This window comes from Colossoma macropomum, unplaced genomic scaffold (genome assembly GCF_904425465.1).
Source record: "Colossoma macropomum unplaced genomic scaffold, Colossoma_macropomum, whole genome shotgun sequence".
Taxonomy (NCBI): Eukaryota; Metazoa; Chordata; class Actinopteri; order Characiformes; family Serrasalmidae; genus Colossoma; species Colossoma macropomum.
Genome location: NW_023494803.1, coordinates 10,652,185 through 10,679,701, shown reverse-complemented (window position 1 = coordinate 10,679,701; position 27,517 = coordinate 10,652,185). Strand labels below are relative to the sequence as shown.

General features: G+C 39.8%; 1 protein-coding gene across 1 annotated transcript in view; it reads right to left on the bottom strand.

Annotated features, from left to right (window-relative positions):
* Positions 1-12,219: 12,219 nt before the first annotated feature.
* pla2g4f.1 (phospholipase A2, group IVF, tandem duplicate 1) overlaps positions 12,220-27,517 on the bottom strand; it is a 33,501-nt gene continuing 18,203 nt past the window's right edge. Inside the window, 10 exon segments of the mRNA XM_036593433.1 lie at positions 12,220-12,697; positions 17,539-17,725; positions 18,783-18,952; positions 20,425-20,554; positions 20,556-20,596; positions 21,542-21,649; positions 22,678-22,815; positions 23,890-24,004; positions 25,229-25,451; positions 25,627-25,763. Of these exon segments, the coding sequence (XP_036449326.1) occupies positions 12,450-12,697; positions 17,539-17,725; positions 18,783-18,952; positions 20,425-20,554; positions 20,556-20,596; positions 21,542-21,649; positions 22,678-22,815; positions 23,890-24,004; positions 25,229-25,451; positions 25,627-25,763 (1,497 nt within the window). The 3' untranslated portion in view covers positions 12,220-12,449.

Sequence of the window (27,517 nt, the reverse complement as noted above, 5' to 3'; positions counted from 1 at the left end):
CGCCTTGGATAGTCCGGAACGCGCACACAGGCACAAAAATACACAACAACGCGTGCGCTTCAAACGTAGCTGCTGCGTCCTCCCATCCTATCAGCGGGGAGCAGCGGGCAGCACGTGTCCTGACCGTGGACTCCTTCAGAAGCGCTTATAAACAGAGTCTCGGACCATTTTCTCATTGACCGCCCTCCCGACCGCGACAGGTGTGCGCGCTTTGTGCGTGAACGCGCTCCAATAATTCGCTATTCAAAGCGCGGAATGCGCAAAGGCGGGGGGGCGACCCCTCCTCCACCTCCTCCTCCTCCTCCAGCGCAAACTGACATGACTTGCTCGCTCGGAGGTAATGTGTGCGTGTGTACGGTTGCTCCTTGCCAAACACTGATTGCTTTCACCAGAAGAGCTCGTGCAGAGCTGCTGCAGGTTAGCTGCAACCACTGCGCTTCCTGACATGAAACAACACACTGCCGTATCCTGTTCTTCGCGCATTAGAGCTGAGAGTTGGGTGGTTCGGTGTTGAATGTTCATACAGTTCCTAGAGTCTCACCGAGTTGAACTGCGCCAAACTGCTAGAAAAAACAGCATATGTAGTGTTTTGGATGCTGGCAATTAAGCTGTATTGAGCTGTGTTAAATTGAACAGGATTGAGCTGTGTTAAATTGAGCTGGTTGGGTTGGATTGAGCTGTGTTAAATTGAGCTGGATTGAGCTGTGTTAAATTAAGATGGATTGAGTTGAATTGAGCTGTGTTTAATTGAGCTGGATTGAGTTGAATTGAGCTGTGTTTATTTGAGCTGGATTGAGTTGGATTGAGCTGTGATTAAGATGGATTGAGTTGGATTGAGCTGTGTTTAATTAAGATGGATTGAGTTGGACTAAGATGTGTTTAATTGAGCTGGACTGAGCTGTGTTAAATTAAGATGGATTGAGTTGGATTGAGCTGTGTTTATTTGAGCGGGATTGAGTTGGATTGAGCTGTGTTTAATTGAGCTGTATTGAGTTGGTTTGAGCTGTGTTTAACTGAGCTGGACTGAGCTGTGTTAAATTAAGATGGATTAAGTTGGACTGAGCTGTGTTAAATTAAGATGGATTGAGTTGGATTAAGCTGTGTCTAATTGAGCTGGCTTAATTTGAATTGAGCTGTGTTCAGTTGAGCTGTATTGAGTTGGATTGAGCTGTGTTTAACTGAGCTGGACTGAGCTGTGTTAAATTAAGATGGATTAAATTGGATTGAGCTGTGTTAAATTAAGATGGATTGAGTTGGATAGAGCTGTGTTTATTTGAGCGGGATTGAGTTGGATTGAGCTGTGTTTAATTGAGCTGGATTGAGCTGGCTTGAGTTGAATTGAGCTGTGTTCAGTTGAGCTGGATTGAGTTTGATTGAGCTGTGTTTAACTGAGCTGGACTGAGCCGTGTTAAATTAAGATGGATTAAGTTGGATTCAGCTGTGTTTAATTGAGCTGGATTGAGTTGGATTGAGCTGTGATAAATTAAGATGGATTGAGTTGAAATGAGCTGTGTTTAATTGAGCTGGATTGAGTTGAATTGAGCTGTGTTGAATTGGGCTGGATTGAGCTGTGTTTAATTGAGCTGGACTGAGCTGTGTTAAATTAAGATGGATTAAGTTGGATCGAGCTGTGTTAAATTAAGATGGATTGAGTTGGATTGAGCTGTGTTAAATTAAGATGGATTGGTTTGGATTCACCTGTGTTTAATTGAGCTGGATTGAGTTGGATTGAGCTGTGTTCAATTAAAATGGATTGAGTTGAATTGAGCTGTGTTTATTGAGCTGGATTGAGTTGAATTGAGCTGTGTTCAATTGAGCTGGACTGAGCTGTGTTTAATTAAGATGGATTAAGTTGGATTGAGCTGTGTTAAATTAAAATGGATTGAGTTGGATAGAGCTGTGTTTATTTGAGCTGGATTGAGTTAGACTGAGAATTGACTTGCATTAAGCTGAACTGATTTGAGTTACACTGAGCTGAGTTGAGTTGGATTGTGGTGCTGAATTAAACTGAGTTGGGTTGAACTGAACTAAACTAAGATGAATTTCATTGACTTTTATTCTCTTTCTGTCATGTCATAAGCCTCAATTATACAATACAGCAATACACAAAAAAGGTTCAAATGGGCAAACTAAAGTTAAAGCAATTTACGATTACAGTGCAGGATGGGCTCTTGGACTGCACAATATACTGTTTGTTAATTGTTGTTGCAACATTGGCCTTTGCAGTACACACTCGGTACACACCACAGGAGGCTGCCATATGGAAATAAGCCCATGAATGAACCACAAACTTCCACTGTATGCTGTGAGCATCCTGAGAAACTTTAAATATCCCACAGTTCCTGTGGGTGTTCTGAAGAACCAAGCAATCTACAACCCCATTTCCAAAAAAGTTGGAACGCTGTGCAGAATGTAAATAAAAAAGAATGCAATGATATGTAAATCATGTAAACCATACTTAAAATATGACAAAAATATTACAAAGACAACATATCAAATGTGAAACTGAGAAATTGTATTGTTTTTTGGAAAAATATTGGGATGGGGGCATGTTTACCACTGTGTTTCATCACCTTTTCTTTTAACAACACTTTGTAAGCATTTGGGAACTGAGGAGACCAAATGCTGTAGTTTTGAAGGTGAAATGTTTTCCTGTTCATGTCTGACATAGGATTTCAGCTTTCCAACAGTGCTGGATCTCTTTTGTTGTATTTTTCATTTCATAATGCGCCAAATGTTTTCAGTAGGTGAACAGTCTGGACTGCATGCAGGCCATTTTAACACCCAGACTCTTTTAATACAGAGCAATGCTGCTGTGATACATGCAGAATGTGGTTTGACATTGTCTTGCTGCAATAATTAAGGCCTTCCCTGAAAAAGACGTTGTCTGGATGGCAGCATATGTTGCCAAAACATGAATATATCATTCAGCATTAATGGTGCCTTCACAGATGTCACCCATGCCATGTGCACTAATGCCCCCTATACCATCGTGAATACTGGCTTCTGAACTGTGCACTGATAACAAGCTGAGTGGTCTTTAGCCCAGAGGATACAGTGTATATGATTTCCAAAAAGAATTTCAAATGTTGATTCGTCAGACCACAGGACACCTTTCCACTTCTCAGTCCATTTTAAATGAGCTTGGGCCCAGAGAAGGTGGCAGCATTTCTGGGTCCTGTTTATATATGGTTTCTTCTTTGCGTTTTAGAGTTTTAACTTGAATTTGTGGATACAGTGATGAACTGTTTTCACAGACAGTGGCTTTCAAAAGTGCTCCTGAGCCCACGCAGTGATTTCCACTACAGAATTATGTCTGTTTTTAATGCATTGCTTCCTGTAGGCCCAAAGATCATGGCCAGCAAATATTTGTTTTTGGCCTTGTCCCTTACATACAGAGATTTCTCCAGATACTCTGAATCTATTAATGTTATTATGTATGGTAGATGATTCTTCTTTGATAGTTCTTTGCTATTTTATGTTGAGAAACGTTATTCTTGAATTGTTGCACTATTTGACCGTGCAGTCTTTCACAGAGTGGTGAACCCCTCCTCATCTTTACTTCTGAAAGACTCAGCCTCTCTGAGATGCTTTTTTATATCCCATATCATGTTACTGACCTGTTGCCAATTAACATCCCAGTGTTTTTTTAGCACTACACAATTTTACCAGCCGTTTGTTTCCCCCACCCCAACTTTTTTGGAACGTGTTGTTGGCATCAAATTCTACATGGGCATATATTATTTAAAAAACAATAAAATTTCTCAGTTTCGACATTGGACATGTTGTCTTTGTACAGTTTTCAATGAAATATAGGGTTTAAATGATTTGCAAATCATTGCATTTTGTTTTTATTTACATTTTGCAGAGTGTCCCAACTTTTTTGGAAATGGGGTTGTGCATGAACCAACAGTGGCCAATAATTTGGGCCAAAATAATGCAGGCTGACCTCAAACCTTGCTAAATCAAGATGTTTTTAATATATGGCAATGCATATCACAATCACAGTTTATAGCCGTGTAAGTGTAATATGGTATTTTGCCCTTATCGTGCAGCCCTGATGAGCTGTGGTCCCTCCAGCCAGCAGCCGTAGGTTCTCCTAGGCAGTGTAAGGCCTTATAAGCCCATGCTGCTGCTGCTGTCTCTCAGCCCGGCACCAGCGCGCCTCTCCACTGACTTCATCCCATCCTGCTCACTGCTGTCTGCTTACTGTCCTGCGAGTAAATATTTATGTGAAAGCCCTTCACACGCCACTAACGCAGGGGTCCCTTCTGTACACACTGTTTGGGTTGGCGAGGGTGGGGGTGTTCAGTGCTATAAAGAGTTACCCTTTAACACAGAAGAGTCGCTCAGGCTGTTTATTTAGATAAAGTCTGTTTGCCATCCTGTATAACTCTGCCATGAAGATGATTCTGACATGAAATTGGGCTGGTAATAGTGTCAATAATTAATATCTACTGTGAAGATAACCCTGAGAAATTATAAGAACCCACTATAAAACTGTGCTTATGATGATCATCATTGTTTATAAAATCCTTCTTCTTATCATCACACATTATAAATCCTGCCACGAAGACCTCACCATCATCATCATCATCATCTTCATAATTTCTTGTTATAAGTCCCATTATCATCCTCATAAATGTTAATTGGTATAAACCACTGTAAACCAACCTCTATAAATCACATCATCATTATTACTCTTTATAAAACCAGTAACCTGATAATTCACATTACCTGATACAAACTCCGCCATGAAGTCCTCATCATCATCATCACCCGATACAAACTCCACCATGAAGTCCTCATCATCTTCATCATTATCTGATACAAACTCCGCCATGAAGATCTTATCGTCTTCATCATCACCTGATACAAACTCCGCCATGAAGTCCTCATCATCTTCATCACCTGATACAAACTCCACCATGAGGTCCTCATTATCTACATCATCACCTGATACAAACTCCACCATGAAGTCCTTATCATCTTCATCATCACCTGATACAAGCTTCGCTTTGAAGTCCTCATCATCTTCATCATCACCTGATACAAACTCCGCCATGAGGTCCTCATCATCTTCATCACCTGATACAAACTCCATCATGAAGTCCTCATCATCTTCATCATCACCTGATACAAACTCCGCCATGAAGTCCTCATCATCTTCATCATTATCTGATACAAACTCCGCCATGAAGTCCTCATCATCTTCATCATCACCTGATACAAACTCCGCCATGAAGTCCTCATCATCTTCATCACCTGATACAAACTCTGCCATGAAGTCCTCATCTTCATCATCACCTGATACAAACTCTGCCATGAAGTCCTCATCATCTTCATCATCACCTGATACAAACTCCGCCATGAAGTCCTCATCATCTTCATCACCTGATACAAACTCCGCCATGAAGTCCTCATCATCTTCATCATCACCTGATACAAACTCTGCCATGAAGTCCTCATCATCTTCATCATCACCTGATACAAACTCCGCCATGAAGTCCTCATCATCGTCATCATCACCCGATACAAACTCCACCATGAAGTCCTCATCATCTTCATCACACACTCTGCAGGTGAGTCATTTTCACTGGATCCACAAATGCCAGTTAAAACTGCACTATGCACAGTGGAAGTCATATGTCAACCTTGCGTTTGAAAATGTAGTTTTAGCACTGAAGCTACGAGGCTAAAGTAGCCAACAAGATAAACCATGTTGAGTTTTTAAGCAATAGTTAATAGACTTGCTAATATCTCTGACACAAAAATGTACAAGGCATCACTTTAACTTGGCCGTCGTCCATCAAGGGGTCGGCTCAGTTTGTTTAACTTTATTTATAGGGAAGCATATTAAACAAACCTTACAAGTCCCATCTCTAAGTATGACTAAGCTTGGCCTGAAATTACTGTTGTGTGAACTAAAATTCTTTCTTTGCAAGTCTAAATGTGAAACTGAGCTCAGAATATCACTCACTCAGGAAGCGAAGCCAGAGAAGAGCTTTGCACTTTAGCATGCTGTCCATTTCACATGAAGACAAGTGCAAATCTAAGTCTAATTCCCTACTGCAGGAAGCAGTGGATTGCTGGGATGGCCTGAGAAATAATATTGTGCTCCACTCACTTCCTTACATTCGGGAACACTTTGAAAAACCATTGCCAATAAACACTGTTCATCACTGCATCCACAAATACCAGTTAAGACTGCACTATGCACAGTGGAAGTCATATGCCAATGATGTCCAGAAACACCACCAACTTCTCTGGGCTTTGCTCATCTGAAATGGACTGATGCACACTGGAAGCATGTATTGTGGTCTGACGAGTCTAGCTTTCAGAATGTTTATGAAATTAAGGGACATTGTGTTCTCTGGGCCAAAGAAAAAAAGAACCATCCTGATCGTTTCCAGCTTAAAGTTCAAAATCCAGCATCGGTCATTGGATATTAGAAGGTAACTTGCCAATAAATTAAGCCTCAGTTTGCATGTCACAACAACATGTGGGGTGCTAGACCGACCTGCTTGCAGACCAGAACAGTCTCTCATTAAAAATATGTCTTATTAAACTCAAAATACGACAACAAACTTGGTCCAGTCGCACGGCTAAAGACTTGCATGACATGCCAATGACAAAAAATTCCACTTTCAAAACTGGATCAGTTTGTTTCCAAACAATTATTTAGTGTTTTTAAAAAAGAAACGTAATGTAACACCGTGGTAAACATGCTCCTGTCCCAATTTTTCTGCAATGTGTTGCAGGCATAAAGTTTGAAATGAGCATATATTCTTAAAAAACTAGATAAAGTCCAAAAGGTAAAACATTGAATACTGTGTTTTTGTACTGTTTTCAATTTAACGCAGGTCAAACAAAATGAACTAATCACTGCTTTCTGTTTTTTATTAGCATTTCACACACTGTCCCACCTTTTTTGCAATTGGGGTTGTAGTTCAACAGCCAAGATGTTTGAAGTTTGCGTTTGAAAATGTAGTTTTAGCACTGGAGCTACGAGGCTAAAGTAGCCAACAAGATAAACCATGTTGAGTTTTTAAGCAATAGTTAATAGACTTGCTAATATCTCTGACACAAAAATGTACAAGGCATCACTTTAACTTGGCCGTCGTCCATCAAGGGGTCGGCTCAGTTTGTTTAACTTTATTTATAGGGAAGCATATTAAACAAACCTTACAAGTCCCATCTCTAAGTATGACTAAGCTTGGCCTGAAATTACTGTTGTGTGAACTAAAATTCTTTCTTTGCAAAGTCTAAATGTGAAACTGAGCTCAGAATATCACTCACTCAGGAAGCGAAGCCAGAGAAGAGCTTTGCACTTTAGCATGCTGTCCATTTTGCATGAAGACAAGTGCAAATCTAAGTCTAATTCCCTACTGCAGGAAGCAGTGGATTGCTGGGATGGCCTGAGAAATAATATTGTGCTCCACTCACTTCCTTACATTCGGGAACACTTTGAAAAACCATTGCCAATAAACACTGTTCATCACTGCATCCACAAATGCCAGTTAAGACTGCACTATGCACAGTGGAAGTCATATGTCAATGATGTCCAGAAACACCGCCGACTTCTTTGGGCTTTGCTCATCTGAAATGGACTGATGCACACTGGAAGCATGTATTGTGGTCTGACGAGTCTAGCTTTCAGAATGTTTATGAAATTAAGGGACATTGTGTTCTCTGGGCCAAAGAAAAAAAGAACCATCCTGATCGTTTCCAGCTTAAAGTTCAAAATCCAGCATCTGTCATTGGATATTAGAAGATAACTTGCCCATAAATTAAGCCTCAGTTTGCATGTCACAACAACATGTGGGGTGCTAGACCGACCTGCTTGCAGACCAGAACAGTCTCTCATTAAAAATATGTCTTATTAAACTCAAAATACGACAACAAACTTGGTCCAGTCGCACGGCTAAAGACTTGCATGACATGCCAATGACAAAAAAAATTCCACTTTCAAAACTGGATCAGTTTGTTTCCAAACAATTATTTAGTGTTTTTAAAAAAGAAACGTAATGTAACACCGTGGTAAACATGCTCCTGTCCCAATTTTTCTGCAATGTGTTGCAGGCATAAAGTTTGGAATGAGCATATATTCTTAAAAAACTAGATAAAGTCCAAAAGGTAAAACATTGAATACTGTGTTTTTGTACTGTTTTCAATTTAACGCAGGTCAAACAAAATGAACTAATCACTGCTTTCTGTTTTTTATTAGCATTTCACACACTGTCCCACCTTTTTTGCAATTGGGGTTGTAGTTCAACAGCCAAGATGTTTGAAGTTTGCGTTTGAAAATGTAGTTTTAGCACTGGAGCTACAAGGCTAAAGTAGCCAACAAGATAAACCATGTTGAGTTTTTAAGCAATATCTAATAGACTTGCTAATATCTCTGACACAAAAATGTACAAGGCATCACTTTAACTTGGCCGTCGTCCATCAAGGGGTCGGCTCAGTTTAACTTTATTTATAGGGAAGCATATTAAACAAACCTTACAAGTCCCATCTCTAAGTATGACTAAGCTTGGCCTGAAATTACTGTTGTGTGAACTAAAATTCTTTCTTTGCAAATCTAAATGTGAAACTGAGCTCAGAATATCACTCACTCAGGAAGCGAAACCAGAGAAGAGCTTTGCACTTTAGCATGCTGTCCATTTTGCATGAAGACAAGTGCAAATCTAAGTCTAATTCCCTACTGCAGGAAGCAGTGGATTGCTGGGATGGCCTGAGAAATAATATTGTGCTCCACCCACTTCCTTACATTCAGGAACACTTTGAAAAACCATAGCCAATAAACACTGTTCATCACTGCATCCACAAATGCCAGTTAAGACTGCACTATGCACAGTGGAAGTCATATGTCAATGATGTCCAGAAACACCGCCGACTTCTTTGGGCTTTGCTCATCTGAAATGGACTGATGCACACTGGAAGCATGTATTGTGGTCTGACGAGTCTAGCTTTCAGAATGTTTATGAAATTAAGGGACATTGTGTTCTCTGGGCCAAAGAAAAAAAGAACCATCCTGATCGTTTCCAGCTTAAAGTTCAAAATCCAGCATCTGTCATTGGATATTAGAAGGTAACTTGCCAAAGAACTAAGCCTCAGTTTGCATGTCACAACAATATGTGGGGTGCTAGACCTGCTTGCACACCTTTTTGGTGTGCACACCTTTTTTTGAATTGGGGTTGTTTTTCAACAGCCAAGATGTTTGAAGTTTGCTTTTGAAAATTTAGTTTTAGCACTAAAGCTACGAGGCTAAAGTACAGCTGGGCGATAAAACGATAACAATAATTATCGCAATATAACTTTCCTCGATAGAGCTATAAGAATTGTTCGATAAATGTTCAATATAATACACCATTCTGACACTTCCATGTTCTAGCGACGGCCGTGGTGTTTTCTACTGCAAGGGAAGCGACACTACTCTGTTGTCGCCACAAGTTGGTGCACTTCTGAATTTTTCGACATGATTGGGGGGGGCAACGAGTAAAACGAGTCAAGTATACTTTAGCAACGTCTGAGACGTGGAGTTATGTATTCCCTGTTTGAGTGGAGCAACCGGCGATCTGTTCTCCTGTGACCAAGTGCGAGTGACCAGATAAGTGGCGTAACTGTACTGTCCTACAGTGAACTCACCTCTTTCCTTTGTTCCTAACAAGCTTTAGCAGCATTAAATCACATCTGCTCCACACAACTACAGTGCAGTCACAGCGCTCTAACAATCATATTTTAGTATGAGTGCATTACCAAGCAACGAAAGTGAAGGAAAGAAGTGGGTTCATGTTCGTTACAGCCCTGATTTAAACAAAAGTAAACTGAGGATCATGTGTGTGGGGGCATTGGAGAGTGGGAAAATGCTAGCTTCCCAGGTTTGCTGTTTTTAGCAGCTGGCTAACTTGAAGCAGCGCTCCGTCACTCGCACAGCACAATAAACTGATGTTACTGTAGATCAAACAAGATAAAAAAAGCACAGATTTCAGTTTAAACTTAGCTAAAAGAAGGACTCTGTCTGATGTGAGAGAATCACACTGCAGTTAATGCTTTTACACAGCGAGCGTGAGATATGTTGCAGTTCACCTCTCAAACTGCTGCGATAGAATAGAGAAACCCAGCCATCTGCTAGCTGGTGTTTGAATACTGTGATATGCTCTGACATGGATGTGGTAGGTGTGATGGCAGTAAGGCGGTGTGATCCATCACCTGCCGAGCCAGCTAATATTTGCTGTTCGTATTAAGCTGATGTTGTTGAGAAACCAAAGTTTAGCACTTGTAACCAGATAGCCTAGCACTCGTCACCAGACAGGTAAAATAATCTTTCTAAATATAAAGTTTTCTTTCTTAAATTATAAATATTATAAAAATTGCAGCTGTGCTTTTCCAGCTGGTAAAAACAGCTAACCAGAAACTTTGTCCCACTCTCCCATGACAGATTTGTGAAATGTTCCACTGTTTGGTGAGTGTTTATCATGTTCTGACCATAAAGGATAGTTTAAAACAGCAACTGACCACTCAGGAGCAAAAATCAGCCTTCAAACTTGCAAGAAATAATGATTTGACATTTAGTGCGATATGTATCGATATCGAACGATATGAAATTTTTTATCGTGATAAGAACAAAAATATCTAATAGACTTGCTAATGTCTCTGACACAAAAATGTACATTGCATCACTTTAACTTGGCCGTCGTCCATCACGGAGTCAGCTCAGTTTGTTTAACTTTATTTATGGGGAAGCATATTAAACAAACCTTATAAGTCCCATCTCTAAGTATGACTAAGCTTGGCCTGAAATTACTGTTGGGTGAACTAAAATTCTTTCTTTGCAAGTCTAAATGTGAAACTGAGCTCAGAATATCACTCACTCAGGAAGCGAAGCCAGAGAAGAGCTTTGCACTTTAGCATGCAGACCATTTCACATGAAGACAAGTGCAAATCTAAGTCTAATTCCCTACTGCAGGAAGCAGTGGATTGCTGGGATGGCCTGAGAAATGATATTCTGCTCCATCCAGTTCCTTACATTAAATCTGTGATTTAACAGAAATGAAATGTGATGTGATAAATGTACGACTCCATTTACTCTAGTCAAGCTGTTTTTGTTGTTTTTTTGGAGGTATTTTTTAAATTGTAGTATTTATTTAAGTAAGTTTTCCTGAAAAGTTTCTTAAATTACATCCATAGCTGAGAAACTATGGTGATAATTCTTAAAAAGTACCTGTTATGCCTGTTTTCAATGGTCTAGAATAGATTTACATGCTTCAGTGTTCCAAAAGCACATTATTTGTCTCTTTTGCTATTCACCCTCTGTCTGAAACGCTCTGTTAGAGCTCCTGTGTCTTTACGCCCCGCCACTCGAAGAGCCAGTGTGCTCTGATTGGTCAGCTCGCCCACTCTGTTCTGATTGGTTGACCTCCAGATAAGTTCTGCCCCTTGACGTTCTGCCCCTGTCTTGTGGTCTGTAGACAGACACTTCTCTCCTGAACAGCTGTAAACTCCGCTGTTTCTCCAACGATGTCGGTTCTGCCATATCAGTTTGATCCAGAGTCGATCCTGAAAGTCCGGTCAGCATTTTCTCCACACAGCTACAGCACTGAACACACTCGTCCTCCTCTAGTAGCTGCTGTGCGCTGTGTTAGGGTGTGCCGATAGGCAGGCAGCAAGCACTGTGTTACAAGATGATGTCATCTTGTAACAAAGGAAAAAGGCCAGAATTTCAACGAGGCGTTTCAGGCAGCTGAGAAAAGTGGTTTCTGTGGGAGAGAGTTTCTCCACGTGGAGGGAACTTTGAGATTTGTTACTTTGTAGAATGTTTACATGCACAAAAAGCTACAACACACTAAAGGAAAGGGAAAACCAGAATAGGTCCCCTTTAACTCATGTCCTGTTGCATAATCACTTGGCATCCCTACATTACATAAGCCAGCACAATTGGTCTCGTTCTCTCTGATGAGCATCATATTGGGTGAAGGGGGGAGGGCATCCTACCCACCCAGAGAGAACGAGAGGCGTCTGTTAGCTGATGTAACAGATCTGCTGATTGGCACCTTCCTCCGAGCACATTCAGCTGTCCAACAACGTTGCATTAGCGGCAGTTTGAAAAGATGTGATGGTGCTTCACAGGTCTCAGAGGAAGCCTGTGCTAGCCTTCAGGAAATTAGTAAATTCAAGTACGTTTAAAAATTTTTATTTAATAATTAAACTTCCTTATAGTTACAGTTAAGGTGTAAGTTTGCAAAAACACATGACAGAAGCAAATACATCAATGAAAGAAGCATCCATGAGGTAATGTGTTTTTTGATTGACCTGATGTGACTTTATGCTGCCCACTGAACAAATTCAACTTCATACAACAACAAAATTATCCATGCAGCTGTACGGTTACTTCTCAGGTTACAGCAGGGACATTATGCTAGTTACAATCCGTGTCCAGACTGTGCTGGTCAAGCTGGCCGGGCTGCTGGGCTGGCTGGGCTGGCCGGCTGCTCCTCGCGTCTTTTCCTGTGTAGAGCTTTCTGCAGTGCCCGAGTGATGATGTCTCTGTTGTTGAGGACGTTGTAGGAGGTGAGGTCAATCAGTCTCTGGAAGTCTTGCGGAGCGTAGGTCAGGTTCTTGGTGACGTATGGAGAGGCATGAGTGCTAACATCAACGTCTCCTTCCTTCAGCTCCTTCTCTCCCTGTCTCCTCACACCTGTTAACACACAGACAGGTTTAGTAACTTCACTGCAATCTTCTCATCTGGAATAAAAAATGCAGAAAAGTATGTGACGTAGCTAAAAACCCTGGACTTCATCTGTACTTTAATCCTTGTGGATAGATAACAGTGTTTCTTACAGTGTTGGAAACCACATAATCAAGCCCATTAGAGATTATCGAACAACAACACATGGTTTGAGATGATTTGGGGGGTTAACACTGGATGCTAACTGAGGTTCTTTTTTTCTATTGTTTTTAGTGGGTAAGGCATGTTTTGCTTGCTGTTTTTGGCCCCAAAGAATCCCAACAGGCATCGATTCCTCATTTCCAAGCTTTTCGGGAATCAGGAATCGACTCCAAGCTTTGGACTCGACACCACACAGTGATGTTCAGTTTCAAGTAAGAAATTCTGCTGTCACTGTCTGAAAAATATGTCTGTCAATAGTCCAGCTGTATTTAACTTTAGGCAAAGTGGAAAACAAAGTCAAATATAATTATGGAGCATTAGCAACTGCTGCTAGTGACATTTAACCCTTGCTAACCAGGCCGAGGTTAGTTCTGTCAAAAGTGATTCCCTGTCATTTTGAATGGAGGTGATTCTTGACGGACTAGTCTTACGATCCTGGGGGTGTGTGGTGTTTCGTTTGTGCTCTCTCTTTCTCGTTCATCACTTTTTCCCACAGCGTTAATGTCTGGAAAACTCTGATTAGGTACAGCAGGGGGTGCTCCAGCTACTTATGGGGCAGAGATGCACTGCAGAATGAGAGGGCTGTTCCAGTGGTCGCACCTGTGCCATCAGCCCCCACCTGACCAGAACAACCACCTGAAGATTTGTTTGTTAATGTGTTAGGCTAAACTTCTCTCTGTGTAAGTGAGGCGGAGAGTGCCCCATTTTAGGGGCCAGGTACGTTTTTCTACAAGATGGTGCCTTTAACTTGCACAAGTTAAAAGAAAAAAATGCTGATAATTGGTCCATTTGTAGTTTGTAGTGTCTTGGTCTGACAGTTGGTTGGCGTTGGTAACGTTATCCCTTTTATGTACGGCCTTAATTTACCCCTGGACGTATGAGGTCGTAACACCTTGTGGCTACACAAGTACCAACATTAGTGACATTGTGACCGGTTTTGAGCTCACAGGACTGTGGGAGGATCTAACGGGTGCATTTTTAATTTAGTTTTCCTTTTCATATTTGTAAATTTCCATAAAAAAACATTGCTAGCATTGAAACGTCTACCCACCTGAAGGATTTGAAATAGAACAGTCAGGTAGAGTTTAGCCCCTGTTAGTCAGCTAAGTTCATTTAGCTAGCATTAGCGCTCCAAAATTTCTTTGTTAAGGTAAAATAAAGCGAATACTGTACTCCTTATTTTGTCTCTTCCATGTTGGTTCCGGGTTTCGAGATTATTGTGTGGAATCAACTCCATCAGTTCTTGTCCCTTAAAATCGGACTGAAAGTCGACCCCAAACATTTCTGGAAGCATTTCGGTTTAGCTTAAATGCTAGCAGCACCACGTTTGCAGGTTAATAGCAGTTAATTTTACGCTTTAGTTATGATCCTGTTGCTACAAGAAAAAAAAGTACACCTTGCTTTTTTTTCCACTTTGAGAAATTCAGCATGAATCTCCACTTAGACTTGCAGTTAGCACCATGCTAATGATATAAGCTTCCATTACTTTTTAGCCACAGTAGCCTTGTAGCTCCAGTGCAAAACTAAAGACACCAAACGTGTTGGCTGCATTTGGTGTAAGTGTGAAAGACTGAAATTTGATTACTTTAAATATTAACTACATACATGCCAATACCAAAATCTGATATGGCAATATATGGATTTTAAGTATATCACATGTTAGCATATCGCTGGTATTGGAAGAAAACGTATCTCCATTTTTGTCATTTCAGTTTTTGACATAATTTGAAAATGGCTGTTGCCATTTACATTATGTATAAGTTTCATGATGAATGGACCAAAAGAAACAGCCCAGAATGACTTGGAAAAAAGTTCCATTGACTTACATTAAAAATAAGTTTTTCCTTCTCCTGTAAAGTTTCTATTTTGGAGATACAAAGTTTTCTTCCGACAACAGTGATATAAAGATTTCCCTTATATTCAACTTATACTAGTGACACATGGACATATGTGACATACATCAACATATACAACATACATGTACAGTATGTGATAGAAGACATTGATCATATATAGATGGTATATTACTCATATATTAGCTTCATGTTATGTAGGGTTTTGATGCATCTCTGTTTTTTCTACATGCTTCCTAATGAAGTGAAAATTAATATAACAGCTACGTAACAACTCCAAAACATGCATGTTATAAACTATGCAATAAATTCATTTAAAAATGAAATTAATGAAAATTTTGTTTTCTGACAAATAATTTAATATTTTAAAACAAACTGTACGGGATGTTTTTTACCATATATCAGACATATAGATCCATATATGTGCGAATATTTCCAATACTTGATACTTGCATATGTACACAACATGTATGTACATATATCTTAAAATATATATCTGACCCTTTATGACATGCTGTATATATGGCCATCTATCAGATTTCCATATGTGTGTACACAGATGTTTAGAAGCTAAGAAGCCCAAGGTGAATAGCCCTGACTTACTTATGGCTGCAAACGATTTATGGTCATCTTTTAATTATTAATGATGTTCATTTGCAATTTAGCTGTAGGCAGTTCTTACTGAGGTCAGACTCTCCCTGTTCCTGGTTTCCACGCAAATGTATTAGAGCCATCAACATGGAACAAACCAAGTCAGGAGGAAACAGTTTGTGTCAGACAATCCAATTGCTTCCAATGAAGGTGATAAATCAACTAACATGGCTCATCAATATCTATATTGCTAGAATGTCCAGTAGAGCTGTGTAGAGCGATTTGTGCTAATCACATTCATTCATTCATTCATCATCTAATCCACTTATCCTCCTGGGTCGCAGGGGGTGCTCTTGCCTAGCCCAGCCCAGGGTGTCCAGGGGCCTAGGGGCAATTTAGTATCTCCATTCCACCTGACTGCATGTCTTTGGATTATGGGAGGAACATGCAAACTCCACACAGAAATGACCCTGGTCACCTGGCTGGGGAATCAAACCCAACCCTTGGCTCTTGGGGGCATTAGGTGGCTATCCACCTTTGCCTAGTGAAAAGACCACCCCGTGCACTAGTGACAAACATTTCACTCCAATTTGATATTCAAATTAGTAAAATATTCAGCTTCTTGTTCAGCTGCACTCTGGTGAAGTATGAAGTTCAGATGCCTCATAGTTCCTAAATATGAGAACAGAGAGAAGCTAATTTGCAAATCAAAAATCCAAATTTACTAATCCATTTTTTCATGACAATTAAAAAATTCAGATTTTTCATCAAATTCGAATCATAAAGAAATTTCTCCTCTTCTATGCACAAACACAGTGTGGTATGAATCACAGGAGTCCGCACTCCACACAGTTTCTGTTTGTTTCGATGAGCTATGAGTCAGAAATTGTTCATATAAAATCACAGCAAGGCTTCTGCACTCATCTGCAGTAACTGCCGTGTCTAATGGTGAAGAGGGTGCATGCCTGAGTGCTGCCTGCTGATCTGCTGAATGAGCCCAAATCTCCATATTTAAAGAGGAAAACCTTGTTTGAGTGCTATTTTATACCTAAGCATACATTTCAGAGTGGCTGTTTAATAACCCTCTTATTTGGGTAACTGTGTGGGAAAATAACCATATAAAGTTAGGTTGTTCCTTTGCTTCCATTTTTTTCCTCACAAAGGTTATTTTACACGCATAGCAACTATAATAATGCTAATAATACTAATAGACCATTCTCACACTTCCGTGTTCATTATTGCAGAAGCGTAAATAGCAGCGTTAAATAAATTTTTCGTGCATATCAATGGCTGACCAACTACTGGCCAGAGTGTCTACATGCACCAGTAATTCACTCAAACCTCTGTCTCACTTTTAACGAGGCATATACTGTTTTAAAAAAGATGATACTTCAAGGGTTCTTTAGTAAAGATAGTGGTTCTGTACAGAACCTTGAACACTCAAAGAACCATTTGCATGATTAAAGAGTTCTTTGCATGGTAAAATGGTTCTTCTGATTGATGGAGAATGTGCTGTATATGGATCTATATTGCACCAAAAATGTTTCATGGTTCTTCCTAGAACCACTGTTTCTACTAAAGAACCCTTGAAGAACCATCTGTTTTAAGAGTGTGTACCTTGTTAAAAGTGAGAGAGTTTTTCTCAGGTAAGGCAGTTTGGGTGAATTACTGGTTCTTTTTTAAAGACAGTGGTTCTGTAATGAACTATGAATACTCAAAGAACCCTTTGCATGGTGAAAGGGTTCTTCAGATTGATGGAGAATGTGTTGTATCTAGATAGCACCAAAAAGGGTTCTTTTACTGTAACAAGCTTGACATCATAACAATAGCCCTTTATAGAACTCTCTTTGGTTCTATAAAGAACCATATACAACACGTTCTCAATCAAGGACAGAGGACACAGTAATCTTGTGTTGCAGGTAACTGTCGAGTCACAGTTTACAGTTATTTTACTGTAATTTACTGTTAATATGGTCAACTACTGTGAAAGTAATGTAACCAGTAGGCAGTAATTTACTGTCACTGTACACTGTTTTATCAGTTCACCCACAATGTTTAAAAGTTCAGTTATGGTCATGTGTGGGAACACCAGTGTCCCACAGTTTATATGAAGCAAAAATAAACTTTTTTTTTAAAACGAGCAGTAAATCAATTTTTACTTGAAAACGTTACCATGGTAACTCAGACTCTTTTGAGTTTTTGTACCTGGGGTTTTGTACTGTCGGAAGGAGACGTTAGCCAGAGGGAAGTGAAGTACAATGGGAGCTTCAGGATTGTCCTCATCCTCAAACACGTACACCTCCCTCTGCGGCTCTGACGCTACCTTGTTGAAGTCTATTTTGGGGAACGCCACCTGGTGGTCAGTGCAGTACTGCTGAGTCTGCTTCAGGACCTGCAGCAGAGACGTAAAAGCAAAGGTGAGCGATATGGCAGAAATATGACATCATAATATATATCACAATATTTTTATTCCAGAAAAGCTGGAAGGCAGTAGAAAACAATTATATTATCACTCAACATTTGGCAAATCAAAAGTCAAAAATGAAATTTAAAATGGAACAGAAGGAGGAAAAAAAATGACTTAATAGTATAACAGGATAAGCTTGTTACTGTGCAGTTTATGCAGTTACTATATCAGTATCTCAGGAAAGTGTATTTAAATGTAATTCATCTTTATTACAGCAGCATATGGTTATGGCCATATTGGCCACCCTTACATAAAAGTAAGAAAAACAAAGCAAAAGCGATTAATTAGAATGAAATATTAATAAAACTCTAGCAGACAAACACATTTACAGTCCTGCAAGCTCAGTGCAATAATACCAAATTAAAGGTACAATAAGTAAAATCAAACAGACATAACTAGTTTATTGCAACTTGTTAGAACAATAAGAAAATACATACATAATGAGGAAACGTGTACGTATAATGATAAATACATAGTGAAATGAAGTGAAAGTTAATTATCCATAATTATTAATATATTTTATTGTGCATTATTATATGATTTCTCAGTGCCCAATTTTAAGTTTAAACAATATTTCAAACCCTAAAGAAGGCAAAGGCTTATCATGGTGTAACGCTAACTGCAAACGGTCCTGCTGCTTTGTGCTGTTGTGAGTCAACGGCTAGACTTCTTCCTCTTCATGTCTAGACAGTATGAGGCACAAATCGCCACCTACTGTATTGTAGCAGAGTAGCAAAAGTTCGAGGTTCAAGCCTTTGTTGCTAATACCAGATTAAGGAACAGAACAGCGTAATTATTTTATCAAAAATAGCTCACGCGTGCATTATGAATATCACAATGCATTATGATTGTGATAATTATCATTATATCAGCCAGGCCTAGGCACTATTAGCATTTAGTATTATGAAGGTCAGTAAGCAGCAAGTACCTTTAAACCTATGATCACACACTAAATGTGAGTCTCTGTGCTGATGTCTCTGACCTTGAACTGGTCACGTTCCCAAGAGTAGTTGAGGGACAGAATGACGTCAGCGTGTCTGTGTGACCGCAGCACCGGAGGGAAGCTGGCATTAATGGCAAAGCCGGAGTCCACCAAACCCAGTCTGGAGTCCATGGGGGTCAGCTTGTTTGGAAATGCATCTGGGTGAGTATCTACAAAACAAATACACATTTAAAAAGTCAGTATCCTGAGTGGCTGCTAGTGTTTTTAGCTACGCTAATGACATTATTCCATGTTTATAGATAACAGTCAGTCATACAGGGTCAGAAACAACATTAGTCTATCAGAGATTAAGTCCACATGTTTGAGGCAAGTGTGGGATAATTTAGGGATGCAGTTAGCACCATGCTAACTGGTGGGATATAAGGTTCCATTATTTTGCGCTCTTACAAATGATAGTTCTTCAAGGGTTCTTTAGTAAAGAAAGAAGTACAGGATGTGCTGTAAATGTTCTATTTAGAACCTTTTAGAAAAGGGTTCTTCTATTTTTATGACAATATCTATTTCCAAAAAGCTTCTAAATACAATCATCTACAGCACATTCTCCATCAATCTGAAGAACCTTTTCACAAAGCAAAGAACATTTTAATCATGTGTTCATGGTTCCACATAGAAAAATTTTCTTTGCTAAAGAACCTTTGAAGAGCCATTTTTTTTAACTGTATACATTAGTAAAATATACGATACATTTGTACCTCCGAATCAAATTTAAGACACCAAACACGTCTGGCTGATTGACGCTATTTGGAAAAAAAATTGGGTAAATTTGACTTTCTGGTTGAACTATTGCTTTAAGCAGACCTTAAGAGGACCCAACCATTATACAAATACAATACATATCGCAGTATGGCAGGATGACCACAGACCGAGCGCAATCGTGGGAGGCGTGATCATATTAAAATAACATTAAGCTGGATGTGCTCACTATTAGCACTTCTGGGAAGAGAATCATAAATTATGAAATTTCCTTTGTGGGAAATGTCTAACGAACAGACAAACAAGCAAGCAAAGAGATGCCATCCAATTAGCAAGACCAGCTTCTTGTTCGAATTTTTCTGTTCCACCTTAAATGGAGTCTGAAGTGGCAGAATGAAACTGCTGCACCATTTAAGGTGGAACAGGAAAATTCGAAAAGAAGCTGGTGAATGAGAAGCGACTTTAGCTTTGCAACTTGTTTAGTGTTTGACAGTTTCTGGCTGCAGATTAAATGTATCAGGAAACAAACTGGATTGATTATAAACACAAATAAGTCCATTCATCTCCAAAATATTGATGCTTATCTTAAATCTTCCTCTTTGCCTTTTTGGTAGCTACCAGCTAGGTGAGATTGTTGTCTGTGTTGCTATGTGACCAGCAGTCTGCGCACCAGCCTTCAGGGTTAAAAGGTGAATTAGCAGATATACAATAACTCCAGCGTTTAAGACCATTTATTGCTAAAATAGTGTTTAAATGATCAGCGGAGCTTTATTTTACTGCAAAGGAGGATTATTTTATTTGTACCAACAAATGTAATTCTGCTGTGGAGCCACAACAGGGCAGTAAAAGAGCTGCATGTGGCTCCGGAGCCGCATGTTGCAGAGCCCTGAAGTAGATTAATACATCACAATTAATAAACAGTTCTGACCCTTCCAGGCGGTGAAGGTGGAGTGTTCGCTGTAGCTGTTGTGCAGGAAGAAACCTCTGAGAAAGTTGAAGGCTTTGCTGATGACGGGCCGTCTGTTCATGAAGCTGCTCAAAACCACCGCCTCAGGGACTGACCCGCAGAGTGTCCAGTGTCGAAGGGTTATGGACCTTCTCTAAACACCAGAGGAGAACAGAAGTGAAGGCTTGGGATTGATTTTAAAAATGCTAATTTATATTTTTGTGCTTTCCTTCATCTAGTGCACCTGATTTTACTCAGTACACTCTTAAAAAAGATGGTTCTTCTAGGGTTCTTTAGTAAAGAAAATAGTTCTATAGAACACTCAGAGAACCCTTTGCATGATTAAACTGTTCTTTGGATCATGAAAGCATTCTTCAGAATGTGCTGTAGATGGTTCTATACAGCATTTTTTTAAGGGTTCTATGCAGCACCCAAAAGGGTTCTTCTAGTTTTACAATGTCAAGCCTGTAACAATAGAAGAACCCTTTTGGGTGCTATATGGAACCTTTTTCGAAAAAGGTTTTGTATAGGACCATCTACAGCACATTCTCCATCAATCTGAAGAGCAGTTTCATTATGCAAAGAATGCTTTAATCATGCAAAGCCTTCTTTGAGTGTTCATTTTTTTCTTAAAGAACACTTGAAGAACCATATTTTATAAGAGCATAGCTTATTAAGCTTCCCGTGCGCCGAGAAATATGCATTAGAATAAGCAGTAAGAAAAAAAAACAAACAACCAGGCACCGGGACCACTCACACGCACAGCATTCAAAAGTTTGGGGACATTTTTGGCTGCAAGCACAATGAGTTTTTGTGAAGAGTCAGATATTAAACCAGGCAGATTTGTGTGGATAGTGAAGCAATGACATCCTGATAGAAGAGGTGTAAAGCATGCTCTGGTGTTGAATTGCCACTCTTGGTGCGGACCACCATGAAAATGCCTTTCCACCAGCAGCAAACTGGATGCAGATTTTTGCAGATTTCTGTTGTTTAGTGCACACCGGAGTACAGGTGGTGTGTTCACACCTGTCAGAATGAACCGGATTAAAGAAAAAGCAAATTACAGAAAAGCACCAGGTATCCGTCAGGTGTTGCGTACCGATACTGCTAACCTGCTCCCCCAGCCACGGAGTCCAAGAAGGCATCACTCCAGTTATGGTGCTCCACAACTGTGTCAGGTTCAGAGAGAAAATACTGCTCCATGTTCCTACACACACACACACACACACACACACACACACACACAGTTTAACATTGTGATCAAAGTATTACATGTAATTTGGCTAATATACAGTACTGGGGTACCGATACTTCATCCATTTAATTTCCAATGTGTGTTCTCAGGTCATGTCTTCAACATGGTGGTAGTATGAGATAAGACTGATGAGAGAGGGGAGAACTCTGAGAACTTGTGCTGGAGTTCTGGGTAGCTTCTGCCTGTAGCTAGAAGGCCAGAGCCCCAAGCAGCTGTACTAGGACTGATGCAGGACTGAGGAAGAGGGAGGAGATGGGGTGACGGTGGGGATTGCGAACAGTGAAGATGTGAATTTATAGAGTGTTAGATTAAAAGAAAGAGGGGTTTCAGCCATGTTCCACCTCCCCCCCCAAACCTTAATCATATCATAACTACATGAATAACCACTACATAAAAGTTATTCATTTTTCAAGAGATATTTGTGAGGAGATTATGTACAATATAATATAATCCACTTGCATGGGGAAGGAGAAACTGTGACCCCTAACAACCTAGAAGGGCTGGTAGACACCAAAACTGCCCCCATCAGATAAACAGCACTTAAAGCTTTCATCTCTGAGAGAGAGGAGAAAATCAAGCTGCTTCAGATCTGAAAACATCCACAGGTGTTTCTGTCCATCCTTCCACTGTGAGAAGATGACTCAGCGCTGTGGGTCTGAAAGGACTGAACTTTGGAGGTGTGTCTGCAGATTTTGAGAAACTGAAAGTGAGTCTCTTGAAAAGAGTGGAAGCTGGAATAAAGGTAAGGAGTGAATCACAGAACATTCAAACAGCTGATATTAGAGTTAGCTGTTGAGGCTTCTGTATAATTGTGTGTTAAATGTGAGTTTTCTTTTTTTTTTCCTGATGCTAAAAATTAATAACTTGTACTTAATGGTTCTTTTGGCAGAGTTAAATAAATGAAGGGTGGTATCAGACTTCTGATCCGTCCTGTACACTCTTAGATTGTGCAAATGCTGCCCCTCACACTCCTCACTGACCCAAAAGGAAGGAGAGGCGTGTCTCTGGGAGTTTTTTGATCAGGTGACCCAGGTAGTACTCGCTCCCAAAATTTTCTGCAGGGACGAAGGCTCCGTATTTGGGGAATCCCACCTCAAACGGGGTAAACTCACACCACTCTGCAAACAAACAAATGCAAGGAGTAAACAAAATATAAAAACAAATCCTGTTAGAAAGGATTTGGCTCTTTCAATTCATCCATCACTTTATTATCCCAAACTGAATCAGGAGTGCTCGAGTCAACCACCAGAGTGTTTTTAAACTCACTGTCCACTCTATTAGACACTCCTACCTTGGTCCACCTTGTAGATGTAAAGTCAGAGACGATAGCTCATCTGCTGCTGCACAGTTTGTGTTGGTCATCCTCTAGTCCTTCATCAGTGGTCACAGGACGCTGCCCACAGGATGCTGTGGCTAGATATTTTTGGTTGGTGGACTATTCTCAGTCCAGCAGTGACACTGAGGTGTTTAAAAACTCCAGCAGCACTGCTGTTTCTGATCCCTTCAGACCAGCACAACACACACTAACACACCACCACCACGCCAGTGTCACTGCAGTGCTGAGAATGATCCACCACCCAAACAGTACCTGCTCTGCGAGGGTCCATGGGGGTCCTGACCATTGAGGAACAGGGTAACAAAGGATGCAGAGAAACAGATGGACTACAGTCTGTAACTGTAGAACTACAAAGTGATCCTATATGGTCAGTGGAGCTGATAAAATGTACAGTGAGTGTAGAAACAAGAAGGTGGCCATGTGTGATTTGACTTAAATTGATAAAAATGATTAACACATTGACATGATATTGACATAAAAACAAAACCAATCTCTGAAACTGTAACTTTCTAGATGAAGAACATTACTCATTATAAGATAAACTTCGTATCAGTATTAAAGTAAAAATTAGTCCTGTGAAAAACGAAATTATTTTATAATTATTCAAAGAAGGACTCAGTTGACTAGTTAACTTAAGCCCCAAGTCAAAGGTATGTTATAGAAAAGAAGGATCCCTATTGGACAGTATTCATATTCGGATAATGTTGTCCAGCTTTACTGAGAAATCCTGCTTTGTAATCCATCTCCAGTCCTACAGGGAGTTAAAAACTATTTCAAACTACAGATGATAACAGATTCTGGATTATGGTGTCTGTGTGTAAAATTATGATTCCCGGGGTTTATTTGTAGTATTTACCGGCCACCATGGAGCCGCTGGTGTCCTCCTTCATGTTGACCGCTGTGTAGATAGGGAGAGGGTTCTGGCCTTCAGAGACTGCCCTCTTCTGGTCAGACAGTGTACCAGTGTTCTTCTAAATAAAAAAAGTAAATGTGGATGTGTGTGTATAAAATATGTATATGAAACACACACATTATATGTATACATATATATATATATATATATATATATATATATATATATATATATATATATATATAAAAAATCGCTGTTGTCGGAAGAAGAACCTCGTATCTTCAAAATGGTAGACAAGTCTTATCAGGTATTTCAAATTATGTCAAAAACTGAAAAAGGCTTTCTTCCGACAAGAGCAATATATATATATATATATATATATATATATATATATATATATATATATATATGACACTTAATAAGATATTGTATTTTGCAGTGTAGGAATTTGAGTGTTAATGAGAAATACGATATCTTATTAAGTGAAAACATGCTAAATATAGTCAATATATCTAACATATCTTGAGATTGTTGTAATATTATTTTACTTTTTTCTAGACGTTTGTACTCGCTGCTGGTCAGACAGTGTACATGCATTCTTCTTAAGAAAAAGGTATACACATATATTTATATATAGACAATTTTACTTGTTCTTTGTAATTTTATCTTATGAAAGCGTCTTGTTCTGTTAGCAGACCATGTTACTTTTTAAGCATTATTTCTTAAAATAAGCAATATTATTTGCACAAGTAAAACAATCTGTTGATGGAATAACACACTTTGACCAGAAAATATTACATAAAACAAGCAAAAAAGTGTAAAAATGTAAAGGCTGAATAATCGTATAATCTTCTTATACAAATCTCATAATATCTAAAATTTGATGTCTACATTTAAGATGTTTTCACTTGCTATCATTTTGTTGCAGTGTAACGTTGGTTATTTCATATTCCCTACCAGTAATTTATGAAATGTAGATATTAATATTACAAACCAGATGCCAAAATGCATTTTAGATGTTTCAGAATAGTTCTAGAACTTCATGAGCAACATGAAGTGCTGCGTTTATCTATTTACAATACTGGCAACAAGCTATATTCCAGTCTCATTAAATCACCACTGTCCAAAAAAACAAACAAACAAAAAATGTCTTTTTTTATTTTTCTACATTATTTGAAACCAGAGTCTGACCTTTACCTTTACACTGTGTGCGAATTTCATGATGAACAGACCAACAGAATTGCTCTATAATTGGTCTTGGTCTGATTATCTGACATTAAAGTAAAGAGCGTTTTTGCCCACTCTTGTAAAGTTCAGCCCCTCTGCTGCACTGTGATCAGACCTTGCCGAAGACGAGCTGCTCCAGGAAGAGTCCCCACATGTCAATGAGAGAGACAGGGTGTCCCTCTTTCTCTCTCTGATCCAGCTCAGTGCTGTAATACTGCAGCAGCCGCGGAGAGAACAGGCCGGACACGCTCTTACTGAGCTCCTTCTGCATGGACAGCATCCCCTCATCCATCTTCTTTACTGACCAGCGTGGGTCACTGTACAGGGACGACACTGCCCTGAGAGAGAGAACAGAAATAAACTGAACATGCTTTCTTTAGTAGTTTCTGCTGCTTGAGAAGATTTCCAGATTTTTTTCTACATTTCTGCATAATGAAGGGGAATTTTTACATAATCCAGTGGTTGAAAATGGTAAAACGGTGATGTTTGCCTGTAATGCCCCAGCACACCCACCAGGTGGCGCCAGACACTGCTGTGATGTAGCTGACCGTGTCCAGCAGGCCCAGTTTCTGCAGGCCCCTTAGAGAGCCGAGTGTGCAGGTCATGGCCCGGGTACCACCACCAGAACAGACCACGGCTACCGTCGGCACCTAAACACACACAATAACCACACTTCAACTCAGCAGTCCTGTTCTTTAACAAGACCTATTTGTCACATACATTTAAAGGGAAATGTCACTGATGTTCCAAAATATCTGCATAATTAAACAGATAAGGTGTAAACAGAGTCATTCAGAGTGGTTTGGTGTGAAATGCTCTGTTCTAGAGAAACTTACCAAGTCAAAATTGTTCGAATTGTGTAAGATGAGACGGATCATTGTTCATTCGTGTATAATCACCTGTAACTACGAATCGTTGTGTTTTTGTTGGCTTAGAATGAGCTCTTCATATCTACAAAGGGAGCGGCTCCTCTTTCAACAGAGGCCGCCATGTTTCTACAGTAGTCCAGAACAGACAAACCAAACACTGGCTCTAGATAATGTAGCTGTAGTAGTTAACGAACGGCAAAGAGAAAGATTGAAGACGAACATTGATCATTTGGAGATGAATGGACTTATTTGCATTTATAATCACTCCAGCTGTTTCCTGATACGTCTAATCTGCAATGAGTAACTGTCAAACACTAAAAAGCCGCAAAGCTGAGGTCAGCTTCTCATTCGCCAGTTTCTCCTTCAAATTTGATCCATGTTTCACGCAGCTACATTCTGGCACCTCAGGCACCATTTAAGGTGGAAGGGAAAATTCAAACAAGAAACTGGCGACTGAGAAGCGACTTCAGCCTCACAAAAAGTCAAACGTTGAGAGAAGTTTTACAACAAACTGTTCTTCCTGCTGGAGATGTGAGAAAAGTGGCTATAGCTGAGCTAAAGCTTAAGCTTAAAGCTTAAAAGTGTTTTCATTTATATTATATTTTTTAGCCTATACTAGCACATCAGCACATACTGAGACATTTTTACAGACAAGATGGTAAAATGGACATAAAATGTTGTGTCTCCAACGGTGGATTGATTTTTGTAGAAAGGACAAAATGGCTCTTCTTACTATTTAGGTTGCTGACCCCTGCTCTACAGGGTGCCTTTCATATTTTTTAAGTAGAAGCGGCAGCTTAAATATGGTGGCTCTGTAGTTCTGGTTGGAAGACATAGAAAGAAGAAGAATCAGTGGTTGCTGCTGGAGCTGACTGACCATTTTGTGCTGTTTGAGAACCCAAATTTGAACAGGTAATTTAGCATACCAGTCTACTTGACAGGCCACAGTAGGTTCTACTATATGCTTGGAAAGGGAGGGGTGAAGGGTTCAGCTGGTTGCAATCTACAACCTCACCACTAGATGCCACTAAATCTTACACACTGCACCGTTAGGCCCTAAGTGATGACTTCCAAGTGGAACTGTCTTTTACATCTTCTCCTATAAGACACAGAAATCCTGTTTTATGAAATGCAACTGTGGTTACAATGTACAGTCACCACCTCTGTTTACGTTTAGTTGCTTGTTTACAGTTAGTTTTTTACATAGGGGGTTGACTGTAGAGGTCTGCGTGGGACGCTCCTACGACATTTCATCCCACCCACCCGCTCAGAAAATCGGAATCATTTCTCCCACTCCCGCCCTCAACCAAAATGATTTGTCCCGCTCCCGCCCGCACAGTTCCATCCAGGTGAACTGACATCCAATATCTGATGCAGTCTATGCACAAATACATTATTCTTTGCTGCATTAACACGCCAGTCACGGTCATCAGGCTCACTGTCTGGTGAAGCTCACTCAACTTCACCAAACACCGTTTATTCCCACAAAACACAGAGCAGGAATTAAACCACAGGGCGGTTATTTTTGGTGTTTT